General features: G+C 34.6%; 2 protein-coding genes across 2 annotated transcripts in view; both read left to right on the top strand.

The window, feature by feature from the left end:
- Positions 1-22,610, top strand: part of LOC140149208 (adhesion G-protein coupled receptor V1-like) — a 77,767-nt gene extending 55,157 nt beyond the window's left edge. Inside the window, exons 11-27 of the mRNA XM_072171425.1 lie at positions 761-886; positions 3,684-3,932; positions 4,143-4,250; positions 5,207-5,434; positions 10,609-10,710; positions 11,832-12,065; positions 13,539-13,652; positions 15,271-15,513; positions 16,141-16,248; positions 16,901-17,134; positions 17,569-17,676; positions 18,159-18,386; positions 18,534-18,668; positions 19,104-19,340; positions 19,604-19,839; positions 20,018-20,064; positions 20,317-22,610. Of these exons, the coding sequence (XP_072027526.1) occupies positions 761-886; positions 3,684-3,932; positions 4,143-4,250; positions 5,207-5,434; positions 10,609-10,710; positions 11,832-12,065; positions 13,539-13,652; positions 15,271-15,513; positions 16,141-16,248; positions 16,901-17,134; positions 17,569-17,676; positions 18,159-18,386; positions 18,534-18,668; positions 19,104-19,340; positions 19,604-19,839; positions 20,018-20,041 (2,714 nt within the window). The 3' untranslated portion in view covers positions 20,042-20,064; positions 20,317-22,610. The remainder of the gene's footprint in view (positions 1-760; positions 887-3,683; positions 3,933-4,142; positions 4,251-5,206; positions 5,435-10,608; positions 10,711-11,831; positions 12,066-13,538; positions 13,653-15,270; positions 15,514-16,140; positions 16,249-16,900; positions 17,135-17,568; positions 17,677-18,158; positions 18,387-18,533; positions 18,669-19,103; positions 19,341-19,603; positions 19,840-20,017; positions 20,065-20,316) is intronic.
- Positions 22,611-23,763: 1,153 nt separating this feature from the next.
- The window catches only part of LOC140147524 (uncharacterized), a 74,764-nt gene continuing 73,820 nt past the window's right edge, over positions 23,764-24,707 (top strand). The window contains exon 1 of the mRNA XM_072169306.1: positions 23,764-24,343. Coding sequence (XP_072025407.1) covers positions 24,259-24,343 — 85 coding nt within the window. The 5' untranslated portion in view covers positions 23,764-24,258. The remainder of the gene's footprint in view (positions 24,344-24,707) is intronic.

The following is a 24,707-nucleotide window of genomic DNA, read 5'->3' as shown; positions in this document are numbered from 1 at the left end:
GCGCGAAACTCGAAGATACAATTACATTAAAACAGTGCATTGAATGATGTTGGGATCAACTCAGTAAAGTACATCATTCAATGGATTCAGCAAATTAAATTAACGAATGACAGTAATAATTTAATTAATAATTCAACTAATTATCGCGGTCTATCAATTATCTGATTTTAAGGAGAAGAAAATAATAAATGAGTTAACTAATCAGCTATTAATAAATAAACTGCATAATTATCGTATTCCACTAATTAATTCTCTCGTATTTCAAGAAAAGAGAAATAATTATGAGCATTCGTTAAAAATATTGATTTGTATCAATATTCAGCCATTCATTGTAATATGTAAATTTTGTGATACCCATGAGGAAGGTTATCGCTGTTGCAGGGCAAAACCGACTTCGCCGTTTGATTGATAATTAATAATCATCCATTAGTCATAAATCTGCATAATGATTGGTTTCCATTAATTAATTCTCTTATTTCAAGAAGAGGGAAATAATTAACTGATGAACGTTTATTAAAAACATTAACCTTTTTCTTTCATTTTCTCTTCAAAAGCAAAATATGCTTTATTACTTTATACGAAATCCGTCTATGAGAAGCACTGATAACAATGACAATGAAGACACATTGAAGAAGCAATAATTGAGAATCTTAATTTGTTTTATTAATTAAATATGCTAATTTAATTTATTAACCTTTTTATTTAATAATTTCATTATCCAATTAATAATTACTGTATTTACATAATTGATATCTACCAGCTGGGTTCCAATTCGTCTCATCAACGGACCCATTATGGCCAGCACCTTACATGGGGTTAGAAACTAATGGAGAGATAGAAGTGACAGTTCAGAATATTGGTTCCTCGGCGATTGGGGGCACTGTCAGTAAGTATAAATATATGTTTGCAACACTACTCCACTCGACTCTACTCCCCACTCCTGGGACTCTACACTACATTACACTCACCGAGCACTACTAATAACACTAGACTAGAATGGAGACGCTCCCGATTTGGCTGAAGCCACGAGCAATCAGCTGTTGCCATAGTTATACCCACAATGGGGTAGCGATTGTGTAAGATCGTACCGACTACACTACACTACACTACACTACACTACACTACACTACACTACACTACACTACACTACACTACGCTACATTACACTACAGTGGCGTCATAGGGGCACCAATCGATTGCAAAATTTAGAAAATCCAATAGGAAAATTGCCAAAAACGGCTTGTGCCCCCCCCAATCAGACCCGGTGTCCCCCCCCCATCGGATGACCCACGCTACGCCAATGTTACACTACACCACACCACACCACACCACACCATGTACACTACTCTACTCTACACTACACTACAACACACTACACTGCGCACTACTCTATATAACGCGCTATACTAAATAACACTACAGTACAGTGCACATCGTCCACGCCTGGTAAAGCACGTGTCTTTATAAACTGCCCGCCGGCTGCTGAGAGTAGCTTCTATTCAAATTTAGCTTATACTTGCACTCCGCGCTCGGTGAGCGATTGGTTTAAAACCAATATTGGCTAAAAATCAACCATTCCAATCGCTAAATAGCTCAGCGATTAATTCAGCTATGAGTTTTCTTTCAAAATAAGCAACCTAAATCTATTGAGACTGTATTGTTGAAGGTCGAGTCTTTCAATGGTCTGTATATAATAGTAAACTCGGGGACAAAGAGATCACGTTCCTTCGTTGCATATTGTGATGAATTAACTGTATTCCTATTCTCTGGCGTAGTGCACGTTAGAATATGACCGTTGCTAGGTCAACTGGCTCACGCTTTCTTTGTTACGAACCACTGATCGAAATGATCTACAATGCCTATGTCATATCATAATTTGGAACTGGTGTATGAGTCCAGGCATTTTCATTCATTCATTTCATATATATTTATTTCACAATCGTGGCCATGGGCCAAATTACAGAGAAATATTACAATTATAATTAAATAATTAGCCAGTAACCAATGAAGGTCGAGTCTTTCAATGGTCTGTATATAATAGTAAACTCGGGGACAAAGAGATCACGTTCCTTCGCCAGGAATTAGCCAGTAACCAATGGTTACTAACGTGCACTACGGCAGCTAATAATGAAAATAGACTACATGTTGTGCTATAATGGTGTAGATTCTTTTGATGTTATTATATTCTCAAACCCTTTAATATATACCATTATTTTTGCTTTTTTAACAAAACATTTGTAAGACTTGAAGTTGAATATATGTGTTGAGGAAATATGATAAGCGTTACTGTGCGTATTGAAATTCCAAACAAAAACTGACGAAAAATTGAATTTGCTTGGGTTAGCCACGTTAAAGAGGATAATGAGCATGCACAAATCGTAAAAACGTGTCATTTCAGCTAATGAATGAAAAAACTGTGGTACCTTATATCGTCCAGGTGATGTGCTTAGCCTGAGTCGATCGGCCTATCTCGAACAAACTCGTAATGCATGGCTGTTGAAGGACTAGTGGATTCGCACTACTATGCAATTTTTGACACGAAGATATAGGGATGATGACGCTGTGCAGTGTGCACAACGTACTACGCCACACTGTAAATACACTTAATTCACAATGCTTCTTTTGTTTTTGATTTACACTAGCGTCAAAGACATTCCAATGGAAAAGAAATAAAATAAATTACACATGATAAAGACAACAAACAAAAAGCAAAAAAGGACACATCATACACTACAGTTACTACAGGAAATGACTACAAACATGGCAAAGAAATAAATAAACGGCTTTTGGCATATTTGAGGATTTTGACTTGGGAACATTAGAAAAGGCGGAGAGCGAATGAAAGGTACGCCTGCAAGGAAAGGAAAAGGAAAATGATAAGAGTGGCCAATGGTGAGCGATAGAGTATTGGCGACACATTCCAAAAGTTTCCAATTGCCGGTGTCCACGCAAAGAGCCAGGGTCTGCAAAAAGCTTGGAGGTGCAGGTTAGAAACAGATAACAATATTCAAGAGTGAGACTATCGAAGGTGATGAAAAGATGTGACTGCCCTTGGTGCGATACAACTGCAAAAATACACTACACTATTCTACACCTTTTTTACAACATGAATATCCCTAGGCCTATTCAGTGATTTGCTCATCCGGGCGATCGTAAAAATCATCAAAATCTAGATTTTGGTACTTTTGTCATTGTCATAGATGTGCTAACATAGCCTGCTAGTGGTCCAGCTGAAAGTCGTGTATTTAAGACAAAATAAGGTATTTACATGAATCTGTAATTTATATACTGGCAGTATATAAATTAGCTACATGTATTTAAATGGGGTTTCAACTTCGTCAATACTGCTGTTTTCTTCGTTTTTTGCCAAATATTTCATTTCAAAAATACCAAATGACAATGTGAATAACTTATCATTCACAATTAATAAACAAATTTATTTTTTTACACTTGCGTTGTGATCACTGAATAAGCCTTTAACAATGCTATTATTTTTATATTATTTCGCTTATTCACTGATACAACTATCAAATATTAAATCCAAACTGTTGCCCATCCATCAAAGATGTATATTAGAAATAAATGGTAAGGACAAATATAATTTTAGAAAAGAAAGGACAATCACTGAGAAACTTAATTTATAATACCTCTTGCTTTGTTCTCCTAACGACATTTTCTCCTAGGACTCACCGCATCAGTCGAGGCCGGTAATACAGCGACAGAGGGATCTGATTTCCTAGCTTTCACAACAGATGTAGTATTTGAACCAGGAGACACATCCAAAGTTGTTGCAGTACCTATCATTAATGATGCTACTGGCGAATCTGCCGAGACTTTCACGTTGACTTTAACGTCTGCTACTGGTGATACTACTCACATAGTTACCTCGGGTAGTAAAAACGTTGCCATATTGACAATAAACGATGATGATGGTGAGTTGTGAAAACTTTTAAAAATGCTTTATAATTATTATTATTATTATTATTATTATTATTATTATTATTATTATTATTATTATTATTATTATTATTATTATTTATACGTAGTGGTAATAAACTAAGTTTTAACTACTAAGTGGCATTAAACAAGCATGTGCTTCTATTTCGACGTAAATTGTTAACATTTCATTTCCGTAACTATAGCTACCGTGTCCATGGCTGTATCCACGCAAGACGTTACTGAGACGGATGGTAACGTTGTAATAACCATAATGAGAGATGCCACGTACCTCACTCGCGCTGCTTGGGTTGGTAAGTTTTCACTTTGTGTAATACAATGCATGACATGTGCAACTAAGTACATGAAACAATGATGAAAAGTAAGGAGTCAGACCCAGATTTCTATGTAGCCCTGATTGAGAATTTGCTATTTAATTTTCAAGCAAAAAATGAGCAGTCCATCACATTTTACAGATTTTGGTAGACTTTCAAAGTGTGTTCTCATTCAGCAAGCACTGAGCTATTTCGGGGTTGCAATTTACAAAAGGCATAGAGTGATTGATGGATTGTTCCATAAATTTTCTCCACACTAGATTATGAAAACTAATGCAGTTCAAAAAAATCTATACACTTGAAAAATGATATTCAAATCGGCTCCGGGTGTTATACACAAAATTCTTTGAAAATGATATAGGATGTGTATATTGATGAGAAAAATCACCCCAAAATCCCATGAATTACTACAGGGAAGTGTTTTTGACACTTCGCCAGCTATTTTCCTGCAAGGGTGTAGTATACGAGTGGGCAATGACTTTAATCGGCTGTATATGTATTGCCTCGACTCGACTCAACACAATATTTGAAATTACTCGATTCTCATACACAAAGACTCGACTCAAATTGAGTCGAGTCTCAAGCTCTGGATGACTATACTCGATTCGGGACTCTGGAGCCCCCTCGACGAGACTCGAGGTTGGTGATTCAACTACAAGTCTGAATCCCACACCGACACATACCAGTATAATTATTCATGTTTATGCACTGTAATAGAATATTATAAAAATGGCAACAGTAATTTCTGCGGGCACCCATCAACGCATTTCTTAACAATGAAATTAATGTTAAAGGGAAGTACATGTAGGCCTATGCTACATGTACATCACCACCACCGCTACCGCTACCCCACATCCATACACCCCGACACACACCTTTCACATACGAAAGGTGAATGTGAAGATGACTGGTATTCTTTTTTGTACATTTTAAAGACCTTCAGATATCACCTGTAACTGCCAGCAGCCCTGGTGATTACATCGAGCCTGATGTTGTCAGAGTATACTTCAGTGAAGGAGAAGATTCTACATCAATTGTAATCCCAATCGTAGATGACAGAGAGGTTGAGGAGAATGAAACATTTACTGTCACCATTGTCGGTGCAGATAATCCTATACATGCTACGGACAGAGTTACTACTGTCAACATTCAAAGCGATGATGGTAAGATATCAATGCCTGAAAGCTGGTAGACTATGCCATAGTCGATTTTTGCCACGGCAGTGGCTATAATACGGAATTTGCACTTAAAAAATAGCCCAATTGGGTGCTATGTGGGTCTCTTATCTTTTAATTGCTTTATTTATTACACCCAATGTTGGTGGAATTCCTGTCTTTAATTTGGGCTCATACTGCTATTGACTTATAATGTTGCCAGATTAGCATGGGACTTTGCTTAATTTGCTTATGCATGAAATTGAATTCATGTTAGTTGACAAAGCTTGGCTCCTTTGTACCTATATGCTTGGTCCTGAGTTCTATCCGACCACATGAGTAGTTATAGTAGTCTTTTTTGTACGCTAGGTCAAATGTTAAGCGAGGTCAAATGTCATGGGTCAAAGGTCACGATGACGTCACTTCCGGGTCAAAGGTCAAGCGAGGTCAAAGGGCATCACGGGTCAAAGGTCATCAGGGGTCAAAGGTCGATTTGCATATGAATATTCATGATATGGGCGTGGCTAATTAGCATATATGAATATTCATGAGATGGGCGTGGCTAATTAGCATATATGAATAAAATTTCGAAGAAAAAAAGAAAAAAATTCATAAAAATTTCAAAATTAAATTAAAAAAAAAGTTGAAAAAAAATGAAAAAAATTTCCAAATAAAATTTCAAAAAAAAAAAAAATTTCAAAAAAAAAATTTCAAACAAAAATTTTCAAAAAAGTTACAAAAAAACAAATCTAAAATTTTGGCTGGTTAAAAAAAAGCCTCGAAATGTAATAAATTGAACTAAATAATACTTTTAACATTAATTTTGTCTTTTCAATTGAAAAAAAAAACAGGTTTGAAATAAACATGATAAAGTTTTACCTATTTTTCTATGACTTATATTATAAATACAACTAGCATAATCATATGTATAGGCATGAATCTGACAAGCTTGTACATAGACAATTGAATGGTCTATGGTTTATATTAGGTCTAACGATCTTTTGTCTTTTGTTTTAAAATAATGTTCATACATTGCTCTCTTTCCTTTTGAAATAATGCTCGAGGGGGCACCTAACTAAATGGCCATACGGATATATAAGAGAAACCCCAGCTTTTGGACAGCGCAGTTCCCACAGAGCGCTGAATTTTAACAAAACATCGCGCTGAAAGACCCTTAATTTCAGCTCTAAAAGACATACTGCAGTTACTGTCCGTTTTCCTATACACAATACACAGTGCTCTCACCATTGACGCGCGACCTTTACAAATAGTGTATGTTAGAAGTATATTGCATTTGCCTAGTTAACATCACTGTGTGAAAAATAACCGGCCAATATTTAAACTATTCTCCAAACTTCTAGCAAATATATTTCTCTAACATGACCTAAAATTACAGCTAGGTTAGATGTTCAGAAATAGTCGCACTTTCGTAGAATATGAGTGAGGGCAAAGCATAGCTAGCTCATAGGTAGCCAACTCCCCGTGTTAATTGAATGGAGATTTGACCGAAAATATTGAGCTATATTGGTAACGGACCGCTCCGTTCTGAAGAAAAAAAAAAAAAAACGATACAAGCTACATTTTAACTATTCTATGAAATTCTAGAAAATATAGTTTTGTAACATGTCCTAAATTTTTAGCTAATTTAGGTGTTTGGAAATAGTCGCACTTTTGTGTTTTAGGAAGGATATGATAACACCAAAAATATGAAGAAATTATTTCCAAACCGTGTTAAGTCAACAATCATTATGTTGCTCATTTTCAAGAATGCTGGTTAACAAAAAGCAGGCCATTGTCTCATTTCGTGAACAAAGGTCCACATACCATTGTTTCCTTGCGTTTCCTTTATAATCAGTTACCCAACTGAAGCTGTATTATAGCACCTCATAGCGATACGCACATATAAAACAGACACATGTGCACAACCAGAGAAGATCCGATTTAATCAGTTGAGCTGTTTCAATGAGTGTTATCTTGGTTTAATAGCTTTTAATGGGGTTTAAGTCCTGCAAAGGTCGAGATGAATTCTACTGTAGACATGACTGCATCATGACCCCTAAATTGATCTAATGCGATCAGTTATAGCTATTTATAGGCACTGAGTGCACTTCTTAAACATGTTTAATACTATTAAACATTGATAAAAGATAGAAAATACAATTTAACATTAATACTATAATATTAAACATGGGTAAAAGACAGAAAATGAAAAAAGACAGAAAAGTTTGGAGTTATAAATTAGAGAGTAGAAATTTTAGGATATGAGTTTATGTTTGGTTTGTTGTTGAAGGGTGCATGTCCCATTATTGATGGTCTTTTGGACTGTCATGAAATGGTAGATGTAATCGTGAAAAATGTCATAGATTGTCGTGAAACTTTACTTGATGTTATTACAATAATTGAGCGCCCACAATTTAAAGTCATGTCAAGGCCATATGTGGTCATTTGAGAGCATTTCATGAAACGTGGTGGATGTGATCACCATTAAGCGCCAAACATATTCAAGGTCATGTCAAGGTCATCAGGTCTGCTGTTGGATTGTTGGACGGTAATGAAACTTGGTGTTTGTTATCATCTTTCAGTGGGGAACATTTTCAGGTTATCTGAGGTCAACTGAATATTGATTGTCGGATTGTCAGGAAACTTGCTTGGATTGATATGCATGGAGATTTTTGTTATACAATTCTGAATTAGATATACTTAGCACATATTTTAAGAGTAAATTTTTATTTTCTATATCCTTGGTGGTATTTACCAATAAATACCCATATGTCCCATCCGGTAATTAATTTACACATAAAACAAATTACCAGCATATCATGGACTATCAATGCAAATTATGAAAAATGGTCTTCATCCGTGGCATTGTCTTTTTAAAGACATTTCTTGTTGATAAATAAAAATATGTTATTAATCATGATGAACGCGTTGAACTTGAAATTATACGCTTATTTTATCTCTTGAAAAAGAAAAGTTTTGTCTTTTCGCAATGTCGGATTTTTAACTTTGTTTTGTGTCACTCCCCCATTGGATGTTGTGTCATATTTTCCCTGTTTTTTAATTTTACCCTTTGCTAGTGTGACACTGTTGAATGAATGAATGAATGAATGAATGAATGAATGAATGAATTGGATGGATAGGTGATTGAATGCTTGGATGGATAGATGAATGAATGCATGAATGAAAGAGTAAATGAATGTGACGTCTTTGCGTTTGTTGATGGTGGTGATGATAATGATGATGATAATGATGATGATATAGGACATCAATGATGGCTTTCCCAATGGATCTACGAGAAGTAAACTTTACGAACAACTGGAGATGTGTTCATTATTACTCATGCAAATGATCATATCGTTATGAATTCGGCAGAGTGACGAATCGAGAATTTGGAGCAAATTGAGTTTTTGTCTGCTTATGATTATGTTTCAGGTTATCTTTTATTTCCACCAAAAAATAATGGTAAATCTTACTCACCGACGTAGTTATTGAAATTTTGATTTGGACGATTCGCGCCTAAGTGCGATAAATGAATTCGGCAGAGAGACGAATCGTATACTTGGCTGTACAAGCCATGTTGATCTATAGTATTGTATAGCGGGAAACCCCGAATTTTCTATATTACATGTCCTATACTAATACGAGGGGCAGTCAGTATGTTTTAAGAGTTGACTCGTGACGTCATTTGTGGATCGTTTTCATGGCATTTCTCAATGATTACATAAACACTGTACCTTTGTCTTTCAAACAACACATGTAAAAATTATATCACACATATGATTACGTAACAGCATTAGCATAAAATCAATGGTCTAGAGTCACCCGGTGAAATTGAGGCGTTTTTGTTAAGGGAAATAAGAGGCTGAAATGAGGTATTGCTGTATTTTCTATATTTTCTCGGGAATTAAAGAATGGAGAATGCTGCCTTTTGGAACAGTAATAGAACACAAACTACCAGTTCATTAAACCATGTTTGTTGGGCTGTAAAGGTTTTAGTTTATTTAAAATGCGTGGTCAAATATGTCTTATTTTTGACAAAAAACAGGCTTTTCTTTCTTTAAAAATCTTGATATTGCCAAAAATAGCAAACGTGGAAATTTTTTTTTTTTTTTGCCAGTTCTGTTGACTTATCTCCAAACATTTAAACGGGAGTCTCCCTAGAAAATATTTGAATCCGTGATTAAAATATAACTGTTATTCTACCATTGTTACATTTATACAAAAAGTAGTGGTACAAAGAGAGAGGCCATCGTTTGAATGAGAAATTTATTTTTAAAACTTTTCTGTTCATTTCAGGTTGAGATCATCCATAAAAATTCATATGAATATTTAAATTACAATTTTCATAGCATTTTGTAATATTTTAGGCCCTATTTACATGGAATTTTGCAATTTTCGTGCATTTCCACCATGTTGTATCGGTCATCCCACCTACGCATGCGCAGATTGTTGTTTGATTTGCACCAGTTTATTATCGCACTGAGTACCAGCTCTCACACGTGACCAGTCATTATATTTTAGTCTGTTTCATTTTGGAGATAATTGATGTAATTTGTAATAACTGCTTTTTCATATTCGCCATTTTTGCAGAATAATTTCGCTTCCATTCAAGCCCTAAAGTTGTTGAAGTTTCCAGACGTCCTATTTCTATCAAAGTTTAATGGCAAGTCTCATATTTTACCAAATGCAAACTGAGGACCTATTGTTTATTCCTGCCCAAAACTAGCCATATGCACCTTGTACTTTTGCTGTTCTCGGACATTGTAAACACGTGTTTTTTTCTGTAATTTAAAAGGCCCGCCTTTTTGCGTGATTCGGCAGTGTCCCTAGACTATTGATTTTATGCTAATGCTGTTACGTAATTATGTGTATGATATAATTTTTACATGTGTTGTTTGAAAGACAAAGGTACAGTGTTTATGTAATCATTGAGAAATGCCATGAAAACAATCCACAAATGACGTCACGAGTCAACTCTTAAAACATACTGACTGCCCCTCGTATATTTGATACCAACGTATAGCTGTAGGTATCTTCTATCCAATGATATCAAAAATAAGTACAAACATTCCCCACATGCTATTGCTGTGGTTTAATAATGTGAGTGCGCATTTCGTTTATTCCATGTTATGATCTTAGCATGTGTCGCATTTATTTGCTTTTATTTAATACATTGTTTACAGCTCTTATATGGATTGTACAAACTCCAACTCAAGTAATAGAAGGAGGCATTTTCAATGCAACAGTTATGCGTGAAGGAGGTGATGGTTTCGACCATTCTGTGCGTAAGTTAACTTCAAAATAAATAAGAGAAAAACTAACTTAGATGTGTTAAACGAAACGCGTAAAAGTAGTGTAAAGATTGGAACCAACCACATGTCATTTATGTAGACTTTTATTTCACTATGTTATGTACAGTTCATATATATTTTGAATTATATATAGTAGTTTTATTTTCTCGACGACTTGTCAGTTGTCACTTTTATTTCACTATGTTAGGTACCAGTTTAGGCGAATTTGTTTTTATATATTTGTAATTATATATAGTAGTTTCATTTTCTCTAAGAATTTTATGTCATGAAGATAACACATGCCGTTACATGTTTTTAAAGAAAGAGATATATTAATTGAGAGCAACTATGCAATAGGTATTTTGAGCGGTGAAGCTATTCAACTTGCGAGGTGTGAGTAAAACTATGAATACGTCTATCTTCATTTGAATGATAATATATGGTGTGATCAAGCAAAATCAGTCTGAAGTCGGTCATATTAAATTTTCAGTTTCTTGTAAGATTTACAAAGCATTTACAAAGCTAAAGCTGTATTTTACAGATAACCCCATTATATTTGGACAACCAGTTCAAAAGATATGAGCAATTAAGTTTAGAGCAGCTATTTGTTACATATTTCAAATATATGTTTTCCTTAGAATATGTGGTGAAAAAATGAGAGTAAAAGAAGCTTAAGTTATAAAATGGCAGCAGTTTTACGTCAGAGGGTCCAAAATCACTTTGTCCACATGTAATTCAATGGGATGTATCCGATATATCAAAAGTATTGCGTTAGGCATGCATATTGGCTAGTCATTCACAATTTTACATGCATGAATGAATTACAATTTAAGATCTTAATCATCACTAGTCATACTAGATGAAACAATATACCCTACATTAACATAAACATCATAATCACGAGTATATAAATATTATAAATCTAATCGAATTATATATAAGTATAAAGTAAAGTTATACATGTAGCCACATTATGAGCTAGTTTTATCAGAGTTAACTTTCACTGTTTCCTCCAACAGGTTTATCAACAAGGACAATTCAATTCAATTTAATTAATTAATTAACAACTTAACTGAGTTGAACAATATTGTTCTGAATAATATTTTCCCATCCAGATCTTAACACCAACAGTGATGATGCTGAAGGCGCAACTGCTGGGGTTGATTTTGAAGTGCTTTCAATGTTAGTAACATTTGGTGATAACGAATACAGCAAGGTGATTCCGATACAAACTTATGAAGACACAAAGATCGAAGACCTGGAGAGCTTTCGTGTTTCTATTAGTGAACCCAACGAAGTGATTGATTTGACACGAGATAGCATTATTGTTGACATCTTAGATGATGATTGTAAGTAGATTGTGGCCGGCGAACTGCATGGCCGTGGACTGGAGGGGGGGGGGGGTGCAAATGAAAATTCAGGTTTGATACCATAGATACACCGAAGGTAGGAGACATGTCAGTTTCAAACGGGTACCGTTTGGGCTTTGTGGTTTTCTTTCAGGGCATTGAAGTCGAGCTATATGTTAACTGGTGTGCGACCCATTGATATTATCAGGGATAAAATGGGGACGGCAATTAAAATCACTAAAAATGGGACGAAAAATTTGACTTTGCCCCTCTACACTACACTATACGCTGCTGTATCTGTATGAAATAATTTTTAAAGGTAAAACTAGTTTCCTTGGTGGTCAGTTACGATCTGTCACCTCTTTTGAACGTTTAATTTGTACATCCATTCAGTATATCATGGCAATTATGCTCAAATTGCAACCAAACTGCTTTTTAATAAGCTTCAATGGAACACAACAGCTACTCCAGATTCCATAAAATAATACAGTAATTGTTTTGGGATAAACATAATCCTGTTTTTCCAAATAAAACATGGCACAATCAGTCCTAAACGATTTTGTGAAAAGTGGACTTTCCAAAATTAGAACCTTTTTGACCAAAAAAGCGTAAAAACACGATTTTTGGCTGTTTTCCATTCGATCTGTCACCCATGAAAGGTACTTATTTGTCAATTTTAACAGCAGCTTTCATAAAACTGATATTTTTACTTATTTAATACAGTGTAGCAAAGCCATTTGAAGCCATTTAAAACAAATTATTTTTCGCGGATTCTGCGGGAATGTTTTGGCTCTTACCCAAAGACCTCCAATTTAAAATAAAATCATATTCTTAGTAAATGCCTCCCCCCAATCCACCATATTTCCCACGGGGGGGGGGGGGCAAATAGATAATTTTTGCCAGGCTTATTGATAATAATCGTATGATATTGCTTATCGTAGGGATTCCCCATCTCTCTGCCCCTCCTCTCCCTCTCTCTTCTCTCTTTTTCCTCTCTCTCCCTCCTTTTTCCTCTTTTTCCCTTGCACTGGGGGAGGGCGGGGCCCAAATAGGCCAGGGGGCGATCGCCCCCCTGCCCCCCCCCCCCCGGCAGCTACGCCACTGTGCTCCCTAATTTAGGTCTAACAGTCCGTCTCTCACTCAAAGACCCTATATGTTTTACATTTTCCTCTCACCGAATACACCCTACTGCGAGTGGCCTTACACTTTTATCCACCTCATATTGAAGTGCCCTCCCCGGTTCCTAATCCTTTAGTTGGAAAAAGTGGCAGTAAAAGTCAAATGTTAATACAAAGTCTTATAATCAATATTACTAACAATTTGCATAAAAATAAGATAAAGAGAAGCATTTGGCTTTCATTTGGCAAAACAGGATATTTTTATAATCCTCAAAAATTAGTTCTGTGGGGTTTTTTTTGGAATGTTTTGCCATGTTAGCAATTATTTGAATCAGTCTTTGTTGCGTTTCCACAGCTCTCATTGGGTTTGATCAAATACTGTATGAGGTTACCGAAACTACTGGATCTGATACAGATGTACAAGTATCTTTGACAAGAGGAGGCGACTTGTCGAATCCAGTCACTGTTTGTAAGTCATCAATTAAGTTATCTTATTAATTATGTTCTTAAACCTTTAACTATACTATTATATCATATTAAACGATCGATTGAAAATGAAAAAATGTTGCAAATGTGACCATCCAAAAAGATCAAACTACCACCACATAGTACTTGCAGAAAGTCATGACAGATATCTATGCATAAATCCTAGTTCAGAATTTTACCCTCAATAAGTAAATGATTTATTTAATTCTACTCTATTTTGAAATGGAAAGTACACACACTACAAACAAGTTTTCTAACATTACTGACTTTTACAAAGAAGAATTTAACAAACTGTACGTTGAACATTGTTGCAATATATTTTTGTAGTGTGTGTAGCTCTCGGAGAGTTCCTATTTAGTTTTTACAATTTGTGATTTTTACTTTTCGTCATTTTAAGGGTACTTGCCCATCAATTTCATTCAGGGGCGTGTTTGAAAAACGGCACAGCGCATTAGTAAAAAGAATAAAAAATACTAACATTTTCACAAGGGTTCGAACCACTGCCACCAAGGCACTATGAATGCTAAAGATGCCTACCGTGCCACGGTGACTGTTACATATCAACACGTTTCTAGTGTATTGAAAATCAGATTTTGGTAGGAATACAGTCATAGAGTCTTTACTTGTCTGTTTGTTTTTCATTTAATACAAATTAATTTTGATGAATTGAACTGGTACGACTCTTAGGACTCGTGATAAACGACGATTAATTTTGTAATAATAAAATAAAAACGCTGGGTCATTCACAACGTCATTTGTAATTCATGTCAAAACCTGGGGAGTGACCACACACATCCGTGTACGTGCGCAATCGATACTCAATGATCCAGACAATACCGTTTGAATATACCGCCCTTGTGTATGCACCTGCTTGACACATCTTGTCACTTGCAGGAAGATATACTATAGGCGTATACCCTAATAGCTTACAATAGATACGCCACCGTAAATAGCTCTCTTCATTACCTCGGTAAACCGGTATATACGCGTAGTGTACGTACTTTTGAACCATATTTTGTTCAAAAATGATAGGAAGGGACTGTTTTCAGCTAAAAGGAAATGTCAGGTCAAAATTCTCACCTTAGAATTATTGTGAAATAAAATCAAACCAAATTTAGGCTCCGCAAACAACGTCCAATTATTCCCATTGGTGTTTGCTACCGTGCATATAATAAATTATGATTTGGGGCCAATTTGAGAAGAGTTAATGCCTCGAGTTTCAAAATACACCGAGTGATGTTTTTGATCACAAACATCGACAATTCAAGACTCTGTAAAAACAAATCAAGAATTATCTGGGATAATTGCAACTAAGTATAATGAAAGTTATGATCTAAGCTACCAGATGCATCATTAATTTCCCTGACTATGATATTTAGTTGTGGGAAAAGATTACTTTAATGTTTTGGCGGGATTATTTCCCGCCAAAAATTTCAACCAAAAAGAGCATGTAGCCTTAAATAAAATTTACGTAAGAAGTGGTAAAAAGCCAAGCTTAGCTTAGATGAATTGATAGATGATTTTGCTAAACATTGATATGTTTCCTACATCATTGATTGCAGTTTATCATTGACCCTTTTTGACGTTTGTATTCAATAAAGATTTATCAACAGTGGAAATAAACGGAGCTCAAGCAGGAAGCGATTTCTCGCCATTGGTCAATATGCCAGTAACATTTCAAGCAAACGCAGACACAGTTTCTCAAGATATTACTATTGAAGCTGATGGTACACCGGAATTTGATGAAATTTTCCAAGTCATTGTTAGATCGGATACTTCAGGAGGATTAAACGACATTGATCCCAATCGAAGTGCGGCAAATATCTCTGTTTCGGATGATGATAGTATGTAAAGAGTTTATTCTATCTTCATTTATTTTTGTGTGATTTTTATTATATTTTAGGAAAGGAACGATAATGTAGTGAGAAAAAGAAGAATGATTTTTGTTTATTCGTGCGATAATGTGTATTTTAACAGAAAACTGTTAGAACATTAAAAAGAAAAAGAAATAAATAGAAAAATAATGAATAAATAAATAATCAAATAAATAAATATAGTTGTACAGAAAATGGCAACAATCATCAGACTGGTATAAAACAAGTTCATTTAAATAAATAAATAAATAAATAAATAAATAAATAAATAAATAAATTCGATTGTCCAATAGGCCTACTATTGGTACACGGATGAGCAGGAAATGAAACGAATTCTTTCCAAATAAAACTGCAAAAACTATACAGGAAAACGAGGTGATTATTATACACGGTTTATGCAAAGAAATGATGACCCAGTATTTTCAATTCAAAGGTGAATTATTTATCATATTACTCATATAACGCCGCGCCGTGACCAAGCAAGATCAGGAAAATCTAAATCGCTTGAAGAACAAGTTCTTTCAAAACTGGTAGAACACGGATTTTTTTGCTGATCATGGAAGAAATTGTTATTTTCATTATTATCATCATCATCAGGTGGATCATTTCGATTTGACGATACTGCATATTCAGTGGATGAGGGTGTGGGTATATTTAATGCACGAATCCTACGCCCTGGTGCGACTGCAGGATATGTTACATTGTGTAAGTTTAATTTTCATTGGTGTTACAACAACATTTATCATCTTTTTTAAAGTTTTTTTTAAATATAAATTTCTGCTTTATTGTGGCATTTTTCTGGTTTAAAATCATCTTAATTTGGGCATTAGAACTACCCCGTTCGCATACCAAGACCCTCCCCGAATAGCGAAATGAGAGCGAAGTGAGAGCCCCGTTCGCAAACCGCGACGCCCCTCGAACAACGCGAATGAAACGAATGGGTTATTGTTATTAGATCATCATACAGGTTTTAGAGTCCCAGCACAAAGCCTGTGCCATTACACTTGTGAAATAATATTTAAAAAACCTTACAATCTCATGTTAATATATATCATGATATCAGACTACCAAACTATTTTACTTGCTGCCAAAATGGAGACACTCGTCTGTGACGGGTTTGTGAATTTCCAGCGCCCCCGAATTCATTTCTTCAGAATCGCTATTTACAAGCAGTCTGGATTTCCACGATGCTTCTGGTTCCCTTTCAAAATATACAGGATAAATAGGTCCAGTTACAGAATGTCACCTTTATGAAATTACCACCTCAGTTACAACTATCCATAGACATAGTTTAGATTGATTTTACGAAACTTGGACAAATAACAAAATAACACATAGTTATTTATAATTATTTCAGTGGTAACTATATCACCTGCGAAAGCTACGTACCCTGAAGATTATCGCCAAGAAGAGGTTCTGGTTGAGTTTGCTCCTGGGCAAGATGAGGCTACAGTGTCCATTGGCATTGTTGCTGACGATGATATTCAGGAAGGAGACGAAACCTTCGTTATGTCTTTGACTGTACAGAGTCAATTTGGAACAGTAGATCCAGATTTTGACGAAGCAACGGTCACCATACTGGATAGCAGGAGTATGTTATCCTTTATGTTATTTGTTATGATGAATATTTGTATATAACATACTTTTTTGTAATATGTTTGTAATTGAATGGATGAAATAAACACTGAAACTGAAACTAGTTCATACTGTTACAAACAGATATTATACCTCTTACAAATTAATTTGAAATAATTAAGTCACTTAGACTGTTGGTCAAAATTACGTAGAGGAATAAGAAGTCAAGTTATTATTATTATTATTATTATTATTATTATTATTATTATTATTGTTGTTGTTGTTGTTGTTGTTGTTGTTGTTGTTGTTGTTGTTGTTGTTGTTGTTGTTTGTGGTGGTGGTTGTTGTTGTTGTTTTTATTATTATTATTACTATTATTATTATTACTATTATTATACCACTAGTGGTCATTCTTATTTTATAATCAAACTAAATATACGTTGTATTCAGGTGTCTTTTCATTGAGCACAAATAGCCCTACCGTTGTCGAATCCGAACCAGGCTATGTCGAAGTCACCATACGGAGATCAGGCAGTACCAATACTGACACTTTTGTCTGTGAGTAACAAAGTAGGATGAATGTACTATTTCCGTTGAAATCCACACCCCCTGTGGAACACATGACCTTAATCTACCACACATATTTCAAATGGAGTCACCCATTCAGGTAACCCCATTTGAAATTCATACTGAGTGCAAGATTAAGGTCATGTCGTCCACAAAGAGTTTATGTAAGGTAAATAGCCCAATGTGCTCATTTTAACCTTCAAATACTGACATTCAGAAGTATTTCTATAGGTACCTCAAAACTTAATTAATTTTATTTCTACGACTCTGAACCTGAGGCAAGAATGTCTTCGAGAACACTTTGTTCAATTTTGAGGTATACAGCTGTAGAAATATGAAGTCCCGGCGAGGGAAGTTCAATTGTCCCGAGGAGAAGGAGCAACGCAATCTGACTGAGGTTGTTACAAAGCATTGACTTTTGAAATTAATTGCCGTCTTTCCTTTCCTCATCTGTAATATTGCCCTATTTTCAGCTCTACGAACCGTGGATGGTACAGCAACACATTCGGGCGACTTCCAGGGTTTTAATATCAAAACATTCTCCTTTCCATCTGGGACGGCAGAATTGACGTTCAGAATACCCATTGATGATAATGATTTTGAAGAGGATGAGGAAGAAACGTTCAGTGTATATGTGTTATCGGGTGATGGGCAAGTGATACAGGACAGTCGTCTGATCATCACAATCATTGATGACGATGGTAAGATAGCAAACTGTAACCATTAAAATCTATTATCAATGTTTTCTGTGTTTTTTCTTTATAATCCTAACTCATGTATAATGCAAATGGAAAGAAGAATGAATTGAAAGTCTTAAAATATTACTCAAATTTCTTTGTTTCCCCCAGGATATTTCTTCTTTGTACCTACGTCTAATGAGGATCGGGAGGATGGTATCGTAACGTATCGAACCAGTGAGGATAGTGGAACAGTTTTAATTAAAGTACAAAGAACAGGCAATGCAAATGGATATGGTAGTGTCAGTGAGTATTCAGTATTCTTCGTTTATTATTTCGAGATATCATTTGAGATAATTGTTTTGTTTTTCAAAGTTCGCATACATCTCCACCAAATGTTTCCGTTCTCTGATCACTTAAGTTTACGGTAATTTACCTCTCCCTTATTTATCTCTTTACGAGTAGAACTTGTGAAACGAAAGTTGTAACTGAGTTTCACGCTAATGCGATCATCAGACAACTTTAATGCATCGAGCACTCTCACGAAGATAGTCATCTTTCTCCTAGTATATATTTATTTATTTATGATGATGATAATGATGATGATGATGATGATGATGATGATGATGATGATGATGATGATGATGATGATGATGTTGAAGAAGGACGAGTATGTATTACGTGATTGAAAACATATAAAAGCTTTTACCGTACTACAAATCGAATCTATATTAATATTAGGAGCTACTACTACCGACGATTCTGCAGAGGCGGATGGTGATTATCAACCATTGAATTTACGGGTGATCTCTTTTCAACCAGCTGCAACAACAGCGGAATTCACCGTGGACATTGTGAACGATGACAATCCAGAGAATGACGAATCATTCTTTATAGAATTGTCTCTAGCACAGAATGGTGTCGTGATTGAGCCCAGGAAAGCTCTAGTTATCATTGAATCAAATGATGGAAGAATAAGTAAATAGCTGAATGATTTGAATATAATACTTCCACATTTGTTTGTCAATATGAGGCCATTTTAGAATTAATTTGTCTAAAACTAAAATGAGAAGTAATTAAAGAAAGTTTTTATTGTATTAAGTAACCATTAATCTTGTAGAACTTATTCGTTTATTGAATGATTTAGCCTATATACTTAATGGTTTGTTTTTTGTTTTGTTTTGTTTTTCGTTTTTATATGTTTTCATTTTTTCCCGTCTTGTTGGATTCTTCCCAAATAGGAAGGCCTGGGTCATTGTCCCGCGCTGCTATCATTGGTATTGCAGTTGGTGTTGGTAGCCTGGTGATAATTGGGTTTATAGCTGTTATAGCTTGTTGCCTTTTGTTTGCACGGAGAGTCCCTGTTCCAAGAAAGCCTCCAGCTCTTAGAGGCCCTGGAGCCGGGCCTGGACCAATTCCTCAATATGGCGTTCCAATGGATTTCACTGGTATTGGTCCTTATCCATATCAAACCCAGGTAAGGACCCATTCTCTATCACATAAGCAGTTGAGACATTGTTGAGGAATTCTGATATTCAGTGCTAATACTAATGACACACCACATAAGCTCATATACATGAACAGACTGTAAGGTTATCATGTGTAGCACTCAATGTTATAGCTTTCATGGTTTTTCCCTCTAATTTTGATTCCAGGTTCCTGGTTATTACCCGTATTGAGATAATACTGAGCTGTATGTGAGGTAAGTCCTTGAAGTCAACTATTATGTCTTACGTATAAATGTACTTTTTCCTAGTCATGCTAGTATGAAAAAAGTAACCAAACCATTAATTTCAAGTCTTGAATTTCTATTGGTACTTTACCGATTACCTGTTTTCTTCCTTTGTAATATATCTCAGATTTAACTCATTGAAATATTCATCATAATTATGGTTATTGAGAATTTAGTTTAGGAGTAACTTTTACATATGAACTTTTTATTCTTTCTTTTTAGGTCAATTTTCGACAAAATTCGGAACATGTCAGCAAGTGCGTAACGTTTTCTTTGTATAAATCTGAGGTCTTCTGTTCAATTGTTTGATTAAGAAACAATTGTATTGTATAAAACTTTGAAATAGTAGTTTATAAGTAGAAATTTGGGTTTTAATTTTAAATTAAGGTATGCTTTAAGATATAGGACACGTTGTACAGTTTTCACATAAATGAAAGAAATTTGTGTTCTGACAGCTTTGGAAGTTTATTATATGTGATTTAAGTCCACAATAAACATGTTTCAAATCTGTAAATAGCTTCAATATTAGCAAGAGAGCTGTAACTGAGGTATAATATACGGTTTATACATATACATAATTTACATATACATACTGCTCACATAAAGTATCTTTACATTTGGGAAAAAGCCCATAATTCTTGTAAGCACTTATAGGGTAAATGTATGTTTTCAATGTACAGTATCTTATTCTGCACAATTAGATATCTTTGGATCTGGAGCGACCTCTACAAGCAAATTTACAAGCATTTGAAAGGACGAAGGTTTAATTTTAACAGTGACAAGTTGTCTTGGGGCATTTAAATATAGGCACTTAATTTAATGCCCACGTGACCAGATGGGCGCTGACATTACAGCGTCTAGACAGGATGTCTGGAAAAGTTACCTTTGGCACAGCGGGTGGTCTTCCTGTGTATTTCAATTGGAAACGCGGGATGCATGTCCAAATTTTCTAGCAAATTTGTCATTTTTTTTACAACTTTGTAGTATTATTGTAAGAGTTTCCGTCGATAACTTTCTTTTCCGTCGATCAAAACTTTAAAAATTTAGTTCTTGAAAACATACTAAAAAAACAGAATCCCCCAATGTATAATTAATTTGTCTATTAAATTTTCAGCAATTTTGATGATATTTGTCTGAAAAATCACTATCTCTTAACATTGTAGCACATCTACTGATCACTTGGTGGTCTTGGTATGGCGGCGCACATGGGTCACGTGGGCATTCAATTTAGTGCCTTTTATTTAATACCCTATGGTAACTGAAAATGGGCTCTACAAAAAGAAACAATCCAAAAGCGGACCAAAAAGGCATTATACATTTCATTTGAACATGTTGAACAGTCAAGCTTTATTGAATCGGTGAGATTTTGTTTCAATTTTGTCTTCTCTGCACTTGTCACAACTTATTTTGAAGAGAAGAGAAATTGAAAGACAAAAAACAATTCAATAAGGTCTTTTTGTTTCGCTTGTTGGAATGTTTCCCTTTGTATAGGCCCATTTGTCACATTTAAAATTCGACCCATTCAAATGCTTGAAAGTTGGATTTTAGAGGACACCCCGGATCCAAGTTCGAGCTGTCAGAATATGCAAATGAAGCTATTGCATCTATCGCACATATACATTTACCCAATTATTGTGAAGATAATTTTTGTGCGCAGTATATATAAATTAGATGAACCTATTTTCTAATATTGTAAATAGTTATAAACCACATGCAAATCGCAATGCTACAGTAAATATTTTTATATTGAAACAATGGACATGTATTGAAAATCCACGTCTCTACAAGTGTATTATATTGTGTAAATGAATATCAATAGGAGGCCGTACCTTTTGTTTAGTTTGTTTGGTAATATTTCCGGGAATTAATCTCCCACTAATTGTATTCAAGAGTAATTATGTATCATATTAATTATACTCATCGCACCCAGTGATCTTTAAAGCAGTGTTGAATCAGGAGTAAGCAGTGGGAGGGGGGAGGCATCGGTGGGTTAGAACCAATCCGGGTTGAAATGTGGGGGGGGGGGTGGCAATCGGCCTGAATTGTCAAAAAGTGGCTGAAAAGAACAAAAAATGGGTCATTGCATCTGGTAATGATTCTCTACATTTCCGGTTTTCTTTTCTATCCTCGTAAACTATAAAACTTAAAGATCCATTCAGTGATCCCAGCGTAAGTGTAAAAAAAATTAAAATTGTTTATAAATTGCTTAAAGTGAAGTCATTCACATTGTCATTTGATATTTTTGAAATGAAAAAATTGGCAAAAAATGAAGAAAACAGCAGTACTGACAAAGCTGAAACCGCATTCAAATACATGTAGCTAATTTATATACATGTACTGACAGTATAATTGAGTATATAAATTACAGGTGCCATGTAAAAGCCATTTTTATGATTTTTTTTCCGTCTGGTTGACCAAATCACTGAATGGGCCTTTAAGATGCCTGTGTATTAAAATTATTTCGTAGTTGAGATACGTATTACAGCTAGATTAATAAAGATGGTATAGCAGGGTTACTGGTATTCGTGTTTAAAATTCATTGTGTCAATAAATATGGGTCTGATACTCAGTTCTGAAAACTCCAGAAGATATTTGATCAGTTGTGTTCGGGTTAGGAGAGAGATAGATCACTAGTAAGAAGTTGGCTGCCCGGGGTTGCCTGGTGGAGATAATACTTTAATACCGCATCTTGACGTCAAGATATTTCATTGTTTCTATCATTATAAGAAAGTTTCTTGTGTTGTGTGTTGGTAGGGATACAAACTTGTATGGGGAGTGTGTGGTATGGGTTGAGTGTTCGGTTTCCCGTCAACTCAACTTATTTTTCAGTTGATATAATAATCAGAAAGACTTTGCAAAATCATACTTCCCCTCGTCATAATCACATTTCAGTTTGATCCATAGTTTTATAGTCTATAACTTGTAGTTTCACTTGTTAATTCATATGTTTATTTGGAAACTTTTCTTATAAATCCCTGTTAATAATATCATTTAGAAGTATAGACTCATTAGTATCTTATTGGGGATTGGGGATAACCTTTATGACCAACGACCGATGACCAAAAGGTACATGCAGTGCAACTTGCTATGGTGTTATGGTCAATGATTCTGAATAATAGTCAAATTGAAATCACCTATACGGTTTTACACTCGATAAGTATAATTACCTTTTGAGAGATCCACCGTACAAAAATCAAGGTATGATCAATTAAAATCCGAAATGTCTGAAATTTGCATTAGATAGTATCAGAGAAGAACAACAAAGTAATGGAAATAAGATAATATTATATAAAACACATGAAATATGATTAGATACTTAGTATCTTTGTTACTATCGAACCAACAAAACACGTGCCCATACCCCCACACACAGATAATTTACATTATTCGTTACTTCACTGCTAAATCACTAATCATAATTTTATTTTTCTCTCATCATTAATTATATATTCATTATTAATATAATTCATTATATGCATATCTAATTAATCATTATTATATATATAAGTAATTAATATAATATATATATATATATAATTTGTCATAACTAATAATGATTAATTAATAATGATCATTAATTAGTAATATAATTAATAATGATTAGTAATGATTATTAATTAGTAATATAATTAATAATGATTAATTATAAACATATAATGTATAATGATAATGTATAATGATAATTATAAATATATTATTAATAATGTACAATGATAATGTATAATGATAATTATAAATATATTATTAATAATGATGATAGAAAAATAAAATTACGACTTGTGATTTAGTAGTGAACCCAGGTAGTTAAATAACTATAGAATAAAATATTGTTTTCCCAGCGTTAAGATGTGATCACAAAATGAAAAGGTTTTATTTTTTGTTACATTATGAACAAATTGCACCCTTCAGAAGTTTTTTTCTAGTTCATTAATTTTATAGTGGGTTCATTCCTGTATTTTCATATCGTAACGAGACGTGAACTTGTTATTGGGAGAGGCAGTTTGACCTCTCTCCTTTTGCCATACGTACGTACATATGCATGTACAAAAGTTTCTCACTTATTTCGGGTAATTAAAGAGCTTCTTTTGGTAGATATAAACGAAGAGTGATTAAATATATTTCATCATAGAAGGAAGGGCCTAGTGCCCGTCTTCATGTCACATTATGGATTCTGCCAGTAAGATTTCACCATTATGGGTCTGCCTGTTGCTGTACGCCATTTTGTCTCCTGTTGCCGTTCAAGCGCAAGGTAAGTTCAACAAAATTACTTTTAACTAAGTTTTTGTTGTGTCAGTAGGGTCCTTGTGTTGTAACATTATACTAAATTCCATGTTTTATACTGAGAATAGTGTTGGAATGTCACTCATCAGTTGAAGTGATTATATAAAAGGTCGGAATTAAGCAGAATTTTTACCTTTACACGGGCTTATTAGTATTAATTAATGTTCGTTCCAGATCTGCTGCCCAATATAGTTACATCATTCGTAACTTTTAATGACTACCCAGCAAACACAAAACGTTTTCGACATCATTCGCAAAAGGTTAGAAAAGTTTGCCATAAAACGTTTTAATGTCGGGTTATTATAGTATAAAGGGTAAAAAAACGTTTTCAT

Source organism: Amphiura filiformis, chromosome 3 (assembly GCF_039555335.1).
Source record: "Amphiura filiformis chromosome 3, Afil_fr2py, whole genome shotgun sequence".
NCBI classification, from domain to species: domain Eukaryota; kingdom Metazoa; phylum Echinodermata; class Ophiuroidea; order Amphilepidida; family Amphiuridae; genus Amphiura; species Amphiura filiformis.
Note: the sequence above shows the minus strand (reverse complement) of the source record. Positions and strands in the feature narration are given on the sequence as shown.